Source organism: Parus major, chromosome 20 (assembly GCF_001522545.3).
Source record: "Parus major isolate Abel chromosome 20, Parus_major1.1, whole genome shotgun sequence".
Classification (NCBI taxonomy): domain Eukaryota; kingdom Metazoa; phylum Chordata; class Aves; order Passeriformes; family Paridae; genus Parus; species Parus major.
Window position 1 is genome coordinate 13,963,686 of NC_031788.1, and position 11,866 is coordinate 13,975,551.

At 59.4% G+C, this 11,866-nt stretch overlaps 1 protein-coding gene across 1 annotated transcript; it reads right to left on the bottom strand.

Moving 5' to 3' along the window:
* Nucleotides 1-5,251: 5,251 nt before the first annotated feature.
* On the bottom strand, nt 5,252-8,779 carry SNAI1 (snail family transcriptional repressor 1). Its single transcript, XM_015647100.3, has 3 exons — nt 8,668-8,779; nt 7,672-8,175; nt 5,252-6,549 (listed from the first exon to the last, which is right to left on the bottom strand). The coding sequence occupies exons 1-3, from the start codon at nt 8,744-8,746 to the stop codon at nt 6,368-6,370; spliced, it is 765 nt and encodes a 254-aa protein (XP_015502586.1). The 5' UTR covers nt 8,747-8,779; the 3' UTR covers nt 5,252-6,367.
* Between the last annotated feature and the right edge of the window lie 3,087 nt (nt 8,780-11,866).

Below are 11,866 nucleotides of genomic sequence, written 5' to 3' on the forward strand. Positions count from 1 at the left end.
TAACCAGGGCACTAAACCTTCCTACCCCAGTACTTCTTTTGATAGAAACTAACTTCTGTCTTAAGCTGAATCTTTCACAAGTCTAGCAAAGGTTGTTTTTTCACGGGGTAGGGAAGCCCAGCTCCTCCCATGGCAGCAGGGCACGAAGGGGGCACCCAGCCCTGGGGAAGGTGGATGTGTGGATGAGGCTGTGGAAGATTGAGGCCCCAGGCTACAGGGCTGCACTTGAGGATGCTCTGGCCATTGTGGTGGGGGGACTTGGGGCACCGGGTCCCTGCAGGACCCCGCAGGCTTTGAAGCCAACTGGACGGGCAGGACACAGGGAACATTTCCCTGGGCTGGGCTGCGAGCTCCCTGCAGCTCTGAGTTCGCTCTGTCAGCCCCTCGAGTGGCAGCAGACGCCTTTAGAGAGGAGGAAGGGCTCTGTGTGCCCCTGCCCCGGCGGGCAGCTCCGCACCAGCTGCTCCTCCCTCGCTCCTGCCGTCCTTTCCTGACACACATCGGCTTCCTGCGTGTGGCTCTCGCACCACTTCCTACCGTGCTTTGCTTTCCACCGAGCTCTGCGTGTCAGGGCGTGTGGGGGAGGAAATAAAAATGAAATCAGAGGAGCAGCTCTTCCTTCTGGCCTGCTTCTGGTCCGAAGCGAGGCTCGGGCTGGGCAGGCAGCGCCCGAACCGCACCGGAGCATCCCTGGCGTGGGCTCGCATCCCGCAGGGTGGGGACAGCTCGTGTCCTGCGGCCACCGATGGATCGCCACCAAAACTCACTGGTTCCCCGATAAACGGGCTGATTTCTGAGGAGGGCAGGTGCTCTGCCCGCCCCACCTGAGCTGCCGAGGTGCCACCCCTGTCCCAGCCGCAGGAGCACATCCTGGCCACGGCAGCAGCATCACTCCCCCCTCCGCGGGGCCACTCTCCAAAAACACTTTCTGCCTCATCAGGAAAGCGGGAAAAGCGATCAATGGCTCTAGCCCTGGCTTTAGAAAGTGGATTAAGGCCAGTGAATAGGAACTGTCTCTCTAATGAAGTGCTATTACCAACAGGCTAATTGAGTAATGACATAATGCAGGCCCTTGAAGCTCTTTATAACGGGCCATGACTCCGTGCCACAACACGCCGCCACTTCCTCGCCCTGCCCCGCTCTGCACATCGCGGCAAAGGAGGCTCAATGTGCAGCACCGTCCTCCCGGAGCAGCCACAGACAAAGTGTCGCCAGCATAACCCTGCGTGGAAAATGCGGAGGTGGAGGGAAACCCGGACTAATTAGCTCGGGAGCCGCCAATCTCCTCCATGTGAAATGTGAGCCTTTTTATTGGGAAAAGCAGAACAGGCCTCACATTGCTTTCAGGGAGCCCAGTAAAACAGAAGGTGACCCATACATATGTATATTATGCTAGATTTAAAATACTTTCTGATGATTTTCTAGGCAGATCTCCAATAAGTTACAGCACGGTGTTGTAGAGCGGGCGGCACGGGCTGGCTGCTGCCTCTGGCACCTCTCAGGGTGGAGAGGCCAGCGGGCCCTGTTGGGGTGTGCCAGTGGCCCTGGTGCCATCCCATCCTCAGGACAAGGAATGAATCACAGCAGCTCTGTGCCCACAGCTCGGGTGCCCGAGGCTCTGCTGGGGCACGGTGCAGCCCTGGGGGCATCGCCCCTGTGCCCGCTGCTCTGGGGGCGGCCAGAGGGTGAGACATCACCTTGATTTCAGCCCTCCAGCCTCACGGCCCTTCCCCAGGCTGCCGGGCCCTTTCCTTCTGCATTTGCGGTGCTTTATCTGCATGGGAAGACTCGCACCTCCCCAGCCCCACGCTATCGGTTCATCATCCCATTAAAGATTAATCTGAGATTATTGCACATGTCAATAGCCCAGAGGCAGAAAAACAAGAGCTACACCTGCAGTTTGTTTGTGAGCCCCGCTCCTTATGGCGAGCTGTTAATGGACAGAGGCTTTCACGGCACTGCCTGTTGACAGGCTGAGCCCTGCACCGGCACCTGCTGCCCTTCTCCAGACAGGGAAAACCTCACACTCCCTCTGAGACCTCCTGCATCCCAGCTATCGCAAGTGGGAAACCCAGGCTGTCCCTGCTGATCACCCCGAGCCATCCCAGCTTCTGCCACAAAGCTCCGATCATTCCCTGCCCCAAATCAGGAACTGGCTTCAGTAATTCCCTGCATTCTGCCCGGTTTGTGTTTGTTTGTTCAGCTTTTTCTAGCTAAGGTAGGAGCCAGAAGAATTGGGCTGCTGCACTTGGTAAGGGCTGAGCTTTGGCTGAGTGCTCAGGCGCTGGAAATGCTCCTGCAGAGGCTGGGAGGGATGCAGGAGATCAGAGAATCATGAGAACATTTCCAGCACGCAGGTTTGCAGTGACAGGAGAAGAAAGTGGAAATTTTTTTGCTTTCTACTGCTGTGGAGGTGAGAGGAGGCATTTTGGTGGACCCCAGAGCTCCTCACAGCACAAGGAGCAGGTGTGCCTCGCTTGGTCACAAGGGGTGACCAAGGAAATTTTGGGAACTGTGGTCCCCAAATGATTGAGGAGATGAAGCTCAGCCTTTGCAAAGGTGGCTGTAATCCTCCTGCTTTCCTTCTCATCCCATCTGGGATGCTCCAGATGCTTGCAGAGACAGGGCAGGATGAGTTCAAATGGTAGCATGGAAGCCTTAAATCCCTTTTTTACGCGGTGTCTCCACGTGGGTCTGCCCCGGGGGTTCCCACGGCAGGGTGGGTGTCCCAACACCCTTAATTCTACATCGGGTCAGGGACGGGAGAAAACACCAGTCCTCTCAGGGAAGAAAAGGCACTTTGTGCTTTCCCTGGAGCCTTTGAAAGGGCTCCAGGAGCTGAGGGGACGTACGTGCCGGTTTAAAGGTCCCGTGGAAATGAAAGAGCGGGGTTGAAAGGCTCGGCAGGGCCCGGGGAGCGCGGCAGCCCCGGAGCCGGCACCGCCCGCCGGGGCCCCGCTCCCTGCGAGCCTCCCAGCGAAGCCCGGCTGTAGCAGCGCTGGCACCGCAGCCTCTCACGGGGGCTCACACAGGGCGGCCACCAAATGGCTCCGATAATCGCCGGCCCCGCTCCCAGCCCAGGGCACAGCCTGCGCTGCCTGGCCCGGCCAGAGGGACCTGGCGTTAAACGGAGCCGGGAAATTGCTGAGCTTTTGTGCCGGAGCCCCCGGCTCCGCTGAGCAGCGCTGGCTGCCCCGCTGGGCACAGGGGAACAAGGGCAGGGCACCGCGGCCCCGCTGCCAGCGATGCTGCTCTGCGGCTGTCCTTCAGAAAATGAAATTAAAAAGAAATTGTCACTCCTCCCCAGGCCCAGCTCCCGAGTGCCTTTCTCCATCAGAGAAGAGGTCTGCAGGGGTGGGGAGAGACCAGATGGGATGACCCTTGTGTGGAGCTGGCTTGAGCTGGACCCAAGGGTGTCCTGGCCATGGTCCTCCAGGCTCTGCATCCCCAACATCCTTAGGTAGAAAAAATAAATACTTTAAATAGTAAATTGAGCAGCTGATCAGAAAATGAGAGGTCTGGAGCACATTCATCACCCTGCGAGGGGACAGCAGCTGGTCCAGACCTGGGTGACACCTGGGCAGGTCTGAGACACTGGTCCGAAGGGTGGGACATCACCTGAGCAGCCGCTCCCCCGGGCACAGGCTGCTGGGCAGGGCAAGAAGCAGATGCAGCAGCAATCCAAGTGCCAGTGGGCTGTGCTTTTGTGATTCAGAACATGCAGCGTCTCTTTCTTCCCGTGTTTTAAGGCTGCATTTGTGTTTGAATGCCAGCGGGATTTGCCAGTCGAGCCTAGGCTGCTCTCCACCCAGTTTATACCTTCCCTCTAAAGGCCTGGCGTCCCAGCCAGCCGCTGGACAAAGCCAGGAGCACAAGTGAGAGCAGCAGAGCTTGCTGAGGAGGAGGTTTCTCACAGCTCTCACCGCCGGCCTGACCAATATCAGTTGAAGCCCATTGAGAGGGAGCTGGCAGGGGTCCCCGGTGGGTGCCAGGGATGGAGTGAGATCCTGAATGACACGGGAAAGGGTCGGGGTCCCCTGGCACACGTGGAGGGGGGCGAAGCCCAGCGGTGCAGGGCTCTGATGCTGCTGTGGGAGCTGCAAAGCCAACCCGGCCGGGGCTGCCAGGGCTGCTGCTCCCAGCACACCCACTCCTCGACCCTCCTTTCCAGCTCCTGCAGGTGGTCCCCTCTCAAAATTGGTCTCTTTTTTATTTTTTATTTTTTTTTAACTATTTAGCTGCTTTTGCGGCTCCAGGATTTTATGGATGGAAAGCTGAAAGTAATTAGTGCCCCTCCCCCGCTTCCTGTTGGGAAAAGGAAGAAAAGCACACACAAGAGCAAACCCAAAACTTCCTGCCCTGCTTAATAATCGAGTAATGAGTCCAACTCGGCTGGGAAAGTCAGTTTATACCGGGTGAGCTCTTAATTAAAGAAGGGCCGAGCAGCAGCTCTGCTGACTTTTACAGGCACACACATCTTCCTGCTCCGAGCAGCCCCGGGAGAGGCGCAGGGAGCCGGGCAGCCGCGGGCTGGAGGGGGATGACGAGTCGCTCCCTTTCATTCCCTGGAGGAAAGCAACGTCCCGGAGATGGCACCGAGGAAATGCGGAGAGCAGGAAAGCGCAGGCCCTGGGGCAGGCTGGCAGCAAGGCTGGCTGCGGGCTCTGAAGCAGCCCGGACATGGGGGAGGTGGGAAGGTGCACGGCAGGTGCTTTGGGGCTGTGGAAAGCCCCGAGGGGCAGCCCCTGCCGTGTCCCAGCCCTGACAGGGGATGTCTATGTCCCAGCTCTGTGCCCACCACCCACATCGGCTCCCCCGGCTCGCCGGGAGCTGCGGCCGGCCCGGGCAGGCTCAGGGACCCGCTCCCCACGGGGAGCTCAGGGACACGGGAGAGCCGCAGGTGCTCCAGCAGCTCCCTGGGGACACCAGCACCCACCCGAGCAGGCTGGGAGGAACACGGCAAACTCCTGTGCTTTCCCTCGTGGAACCTGGGGGATCCCCTGCACCCCCGGCAGAGCCCCTGTACTCCCACCCCACCTCACAGCTGCCCCAGCCCTCTGGCAGGAACTGATGCCGCCCGACTTTTCCCCTCCCGAGCGGCCACTGCTGCACACATTCCCTCCGGCAAATTCCGAGTCACCTGCAGGCAGAGGCCAAGAGCACCAGGTGGGAGCAGAGCTGAGCCCTGCAGCCGGCTCTGCACAGCACTCCCTCCTTATTGCTGAACATTCACCCCAAACACACACAAAACCCTATTATAAATTAACGACTTTATTGAATATCAATAAATTGTATATCATTATATAAAAAGTTTCATCAGTACAAAATTGTGGCACAAAAATATAAATACCAGTGTACCTTTGAAATGTAAACATCTTCTTTGTAATGATTTCCATGAAAACAATGTCCAAAGAAAGATGCATTCAGGAGGCACCTGTCAATACCCATAAATAGGGCTTTTGGCACACACCTGTCGATGGCCAGCCTTGGGACAGGCCACCATTGTATCAGCTGACAAGTGCCTGCTATTAGTCACAGTTCTCTTGAAAAGCAGTTGTTAAGAGTCATATTAACAGGTGCTTGAGTGCATAGCTGCTCTGTAAACAGGGCTGGGGTTTGAAATGGCTACCCCTGCCTTTCATGGACACTGTTAATCTCGCAGGCATTGCAAATTGTCATTGTGCTGGGGAGAAGCAGCTGCTTCACAACTACTGGGATACTGTATTATTGCATAGTTACACCTTCTACAGGCGGGTTATATACACTTGGGGTACGGGGGGAGTGTCTTGTCCTTCATTTAAAAAAAATACTGGTTCTTAAAAGTTACCGAGTGGTTATGGTGTTAAAAAAAAATAAAAAAATAAAAAAAACCCCAAACATATCGAACCCAAAGCCCCCAACCCCCCAAGCTACATGGTCGCAGTGTTCAATACCAGTGCGGGTCCAGCCCTGCAAGGTGCCGAGTGCCTCTGGCAGGGGGGCACCACCGAGGGGCTGGGGCAGGACCGTGAGCCGCACACACCCGGCACCGAGCCCAGCACTGCAGCCCCCCGTGCCGGGATGGGAGAAGGGCTCACAGCACCAAGCCTGTGGCACTTCAAGAAACGTGTGCTGGGGTTCTTGGGATGTCCTGCACGGGGCCAGGAATCAGACTCGATGATCCCGACGGGTCCCAACCCAGCACACTCTGTGGTCAGGCTCTCGCATTGCACTGGAGGCACCGAGTGAGGAGTGGGAGGGTCCCAAGGGCCAGAGGAGCAGTGTCCAGCCCGGTGCACACCGCAATGGCCATGGAGGAAACTAACTCCTACATAAACTAGTTATAATATAGGTATTTGTGATGAGAGAGGCGTGGGGAGCGGAGTCCTCAGCGAGAGCCAGAGCAGCCCGTCTCCTCATGCTTGTGGAGCAGCGACATGCGGGAGAAAGTCCGGGAGCAGGTTTTGCACTGGTACTTCTTTACATCTGAATGGGTCTGCAGGTGGGCGCGGAGATTAGAGCGGTCAGCAAAGGCCCGGTTGCAGTGCGTACAGGAAAAGGGCTTTTCACCTATAGGACAAAGAGAAACGCTCCCAATTAACCAGTGCATCAACACATGGGGAATATCAAAGAAGGAGCCATTCATTAGCCAAAGTTTGTGCAGAGCACAGTGAAAAGAAGTGCTGGCTGTTATTGTTCGGGGGGAAAGCCGGGTATGCACAGCATCGCTTGGGGGAGAACTGCCAGCTTGGGAACTGTCTGCTCCCAGAAAAACCTTTCCTATGAAGCACGGAAAATGAATGCTGGAAACATCTGCAAGCGGCGCGGCAGTTGCACATGCAGACGAAGACACGATACTCGTGTCCCGCTCGGAGCCAAGCGAGGAGCTCGCAGCAAGGCAGGAAAGCCGAGCGCTGTGTGTTAATTATATCATAGCAGGCAGCGGCTGCGAGGCGCCAGCCCCGGGTGAGTGGAGCTATTTCCTCTGCCGAGCCCTGCGCTCCCCCCTTCTCCTGCCCGGCTCGCATTGAAAAGCCTGGCCAGGGCGAATTCCTCCCAGAAAGACTCTTTTGGAGGAAACAAATGTGTATGCTCAATTTGGAAAGCACAATTAAGTCTACCCGGCTTCCTTCAGCCATCATCTTTAGTACGTTAAGAGGGTGTGAAATCAGTGCCAAGTCACAATTACACCGTCCCACAGCCCCACAAAGGATGCTCGGGAGATGCTTTGTGGGGGCAGCGGGGTGGGCTGCAGCTGCGGCCCCGGCCCCGCTCCAACAGGTGCCTGCAGCACCTGCCCGAGGTGGCGCATCCCGGCACCTGGAGCCGGGCTCAGCCCGAGGGACCGGGCGGCGGCCGGGCAGCTGCGGCAGGGAGGGATGCTTTGGGCTCCAGCAGGCTCACAGCCCGGCTTTATGACATTCTGGGGAAACGTGTGCCATCGCTGGCAGGCCGGCTCCAGGGCAGGCCCTGCACTCGCGACAGCAGCACAGATTTACGGGCTGGGCCTTGACCCTGCGCTGCGTTCCAGCCAAGAGGATATTTAAAGGACATTTTAGAGAGATGTGCCAAGAGGGTCTGGGAAACCCTTATCTTCCCAGATAACACCCGGGCCGCCAATTCGCTGGGGCAGGAGAGCAGGGAAGCGGGAGGCGATAAGGGCGGAGGGAGAGGGACAAGAGGGGACGTTACCAGTGTGCGTCCGGATGTGGCCCTGCAGCAGCCAGGGTCGGGAGAACGCCTTCCCGCACATCTTGCAGACGCAGGGCAGCGTGTGGCTCCGGATGTGCATCTTGAGAGCCCCCAGGCTCACGTACTCCTTCTCACAGTACTTGCAACTGAAGGATTTCCTGGCCTGGGCGTCGCAGTGCAATTGCTTGTGCTTGGAGAGCCCGGCGAAGGTGGAGTACGCCTTGGCACACTGGGCACAGCGGAAGCGCTCGGCGGCGGCGGGGGCCGAGGCCGGGCTGGGGGGCCCCGAGCTCTTGCCTTCATCCTCCTCGCTGGAGAGCGCCGTCAGGTCCAGGGCGGGGGCGGCGCCGCCCGCAGCCTCGCTGCCCGGGCCGCCCGGGAACAGGCTGGACAGCAGCCCCGCGTCCCACACCAGCGGAGGGTAGTAGGCTCCGGGCCCGAGCACCTCGGGCGGGGGGATGACGGGCAGCGGGCACGTCTCGTAGAGCAGCGGGGCGGCCAGCACTGCGGGAGGGGGCGGCGGTCAGCGGGGCCCTCGGAACCCTAACCCACCCCCGCGGGCTCAGTGCGACCCCATCCCGGGCCATCCCTTGAGATCCCCGCGCCGCAGCCCTGAGGAGGAGCACAGGGACCCCGCGGGAGCCCAGAGCCGCGGCCCGCCCCGGGGCAAAGGTGACCGACCTCACACCGCAGGGACCCCGCGGCCCTGCCCGCCTTGCCGAGAGGGACGGGCTGAGGAGAGCCCCACGCTCCCGGCACGGGGAGCTCCCCACGCACCCCTGAGGGAGACACCGACATCCCCGAGGTACCAGGGAGCGGCTCAGCATCCCGGGACACGGGATCGCGCGCCACCAGACGCGCCAAATTGAAACAAATCTGCGGAAAATCGGTCGGTCCCCGCCCGCTCCCGAGTGGAATCCTAGGGAGATCCCGCACCGGAGCCCCCGCCCCAACCCGCGGAGCGCCCCACGTGCACGGCCCGTCCTGTTCACGCACCGGCCTGGCTCTCCAGCTCGCTGTAGTTGGGCTTCTTGCTGGCCGAGAAGTGCTTCTTCACCAGGAAGGAGCGCGGCATCTTGCAGCCCGGTGCGGCCGGCGCGGTGCTGCCGCGCCCCTGATATGTGCGGGGCCCGGGGGCGCGGCGCGGGGCGGGAGCGGGGCCGCCCCCGGGGCTGCAGCCAATGGGCCGGGCGGGACGGGCAGGAACGGGGCGGGATGGGCCGAGACGGGGCGGGCAGGTGTCGCCGGGGGCCGAGCCGAGCCGAGCCGGGCTAAGGGGACGGAGCCCGGAGGGCGCTCCCACGGTGCGGCCGCGCTGCCCGCCCGGTGCCGGAGGACGAGCCGTCGCTGTTGATGCTGCTGCTGCAGCCGCTCCTGGCTTCTCTCCCGGGCCGTGCTCCCGCGGGTCCAGCCGGTGCTCCGGAGGGGGCGGAACGCTGGAGTGACCAGCAGCCCTTGCTCAAGGCGGCAGACCAGCCGTGCGGGCTGGAGAAAGGCTTTCCAAGGGTCCCCGCACCCCCTGCTGCCTGTCCTTGCCCTTCCCCACGGCTGTGGACTGCGGTGCAGGGTGGGACAGGCCTCTGCCGTGCCCCGCTGGGACACAGTCCTGCGCTCAAGTGTGCTTCACCACAGGTTAATAATCCTCTGGGAACAGGCTGTGACTTTTGGAGCAGCGGGATGGATCCGGCACAGTCCTCGGTGACTCCCTGCCGCTGCCAGGGGTCAGGAGCACCTGCCCAGACCCATTTTCTTTTCTGCTGGGAAGCTTTTGGGCAGCGCAGCCATCCCCCTCAACAAGCTCTCCTCTGTTCTCCCCTGCCTTTTCCAGGGGCAGGGCTGGTCACTCTCCCTCTGGCTTCCCACTCGCCAGGGGCCGTGTGCCCATGGGAAGGTGCTCAGGCGTGGCTGGCGGCTGTAGGGGCAGCGCTGAGCGGAGCTGTAGCGGTCAGCGCAGCCTGGGGGAGCCCGGCCGGGGCTGTCCCCGCTGGAAGGGCTCAGGGCACGGCTCAGGGCACGGCTCCAGGCACCTGCTGCAGGAGCCGGCTCCGCTCCGGGCCAAGGCAGCTGCCGAGGGAGGAACGGGTCCTGCGGGGAATGCCTCGTCCGGCCCTGCCGCTCGGAAATGCGCCGTGTGCTGGGCCACTCGTGACTCAGCCGTCACACAGCGCTGCGCCAGCCCCTGACGACCGCATCTTACTGTTTAGCCACAAGGACGTGAAATGCAGAAGTGGGAGCAAAGCTTTCCACTGGCACGGCTGCAGCGCAGGGGCTGAGCTCACTGTCAGCCTTTCCTCAGGGCAGGAACAGCTTGGAGAGCCTGTCCTGCCAGCCACGCGCATCCTGCCCGAGCCAGACGCATTTGCAAACTTTTCCCCTGCAGCCACGTGCTCTGGTACTGGATCATCCCTACTTTGCTGCGGAATTGCCCGTGGCTTTCAGCAGGTGTTTATATGCAGAGCTCATCCCTGGCTCAGCCAGAGGTTCGGGGCGAAAAGTGCCCCCGAAGGCCTTGGGGGACGCCAGTCCCAAGGGTCGGGTCCCCCGTTTGTCTGGCGGTCCGGAGGTGCCGCTCCCCGGGGCAGCGCCGGTGCCTCCCCCGCGCTCCACCTGCCGCGGATGTGGTTACAGTGGGGACACTTGCACGAGGAACACAGAGAGCTGGTTTTCTCTCTCCTGTGTTCTTTCTGAAATGGTAATAATCAGATCTGTTCCAACCACTGCGCGTGGAAAAAACTTGCCTGTACTAAGGGAGAAAACGAGATCAAGGGAGAAAGTGACCGGACCTTCCTGTGAGACTATGAGAGGGGACACAGGGGAGGGGAAGCTCTGCAGAGGCTCACGGGCTGGAAGTGGCACTGAGTTTCTCACCCTCACCATCACAGAGAACATCGGCTGAGGCCCAAGGTGGTCAGAGCAGACCTGCCACCAGCCCGTGGCACAGCTCCAGTCCTAGAGGAGCTCACAAACACACTTCAACCACCTCCAGAGCAACAAGTCAGCTGAAAATTCTTCTTTTTACTTCCCTGGCCCCACGTCTCCATGGAGCATCTTGAATATCTGTCTGCAGGGCAGAGCTCCTCCCGCCAAGGGAGGCTGTGGTGGGAAAAAGAAGCTCTGGCCGTGGGACGGGGTGTGAACCCTCCCTGCAGGGCTGGAGAAGCTCCCTGAAAGGCACGGCCGGGAGGAGCGAGCCCCGCTCTCTCCGAGATGCAAGACCTCCCTCTGCCGTTCACCCACCGCCGCTCGCTCGGGCTGCCCAAGGGACCCTCACCCACCGCACGGGACACTCCAGCAGCTCCAGAAGATCCACCGAATGAGGTTTTTTTAAACCCCAGCACCTCTAAAGACAGAATAAATGTGAGAACTAGAAGAGAGGTCCAAGCCAGTAGCAGCGACACCTACTTTTCACCAAGTGCAGAGTATTTTCTGGAGCTTCGGGGAAGGAGTAAGGAATGGAAAGGAAAGTCTCATAATGGTTTCAACAGTCCTCATTTGTACCACCCAGAGAATAATGTGCTTTGCCCATAAAAATGAGTTGTTTTTGATGAAGCACAGACCAATGCAACTGTGACACAAGGCTGTATGTCAGAAAAATAAACAAAAAGCCAGCCCCAAAACAGGCAAATGCTCCACTGTAATTTTTAGTATATTTACACCAAAGAAAAGCTTTAGGACTGCAAGCACATCCCTTATTTGCTTTTCCATGACTTGGAAAGCCTTGGTTGGTAAATCCTTTTTGAGATGGGCTCACCAGTGAGTGTCCAGTACAGCCGGTAAAGGCCTTGAAGAAAATTTGCTGTTCTCTCTCCAGTCAGGTGACATGAGAACCTGGAATACAGCACTTAGGCTTTGGCAAGATCTCATCCCCAGCCTAAGGAGGCCGTGGGGATTTACCGCTGCAATTCCAGATAAAGCAATGCCCGTGCATTAAGAAATTAATGCTGACAACAATTTATCAGACCTATTAAGACCAGTCGTTGTCTGGAGACAAATTCATTTGATAGAACAGCTCAACTGCAAGGCCGGCTCCTCCCGTTGTGTGTCTCTGTGTTAATCGTCCTCCTCAGGCTGACTTTGTGCCAGACACGGGGAATGTCACAGCTCCGGGCTGGCTGATTGCATTATCCCACAATGCGGCAGGATCGGCTGCTGACGAGGCGAGAGCAGCTCGGGCAGAGAGAGCTGCACCCTTCCC

What these genes read in the sequence shown, in the direction of transcription:
- SNAI1 (XM_015647100.3), bottom strand. Translation starts at nt 8,746, where the DNA reads ATGCCGCGCTCCTTCCTGGTGAAGAAGCACTTCTCGGCCAGCAAGAAG. An exon ending in CGAGCTGGAGAGCCAGGCCG is followed by an intron (nt 8,176 to 8,667) that starts GTGCGTGAACAG and finishes CCCCTCCCGCAG; the next exon opens with TGCTGGCCGCCCCGCTGCTC. An exon ending in CCACATCCGGACGCACACTG is followed by an intron (nt 6,550 to 7,671) that starts GTAACGTCCCCT and finishes TTTGTCCTATAG; the next exon opens with GTGAAAAGCCCTTTTCCTGT.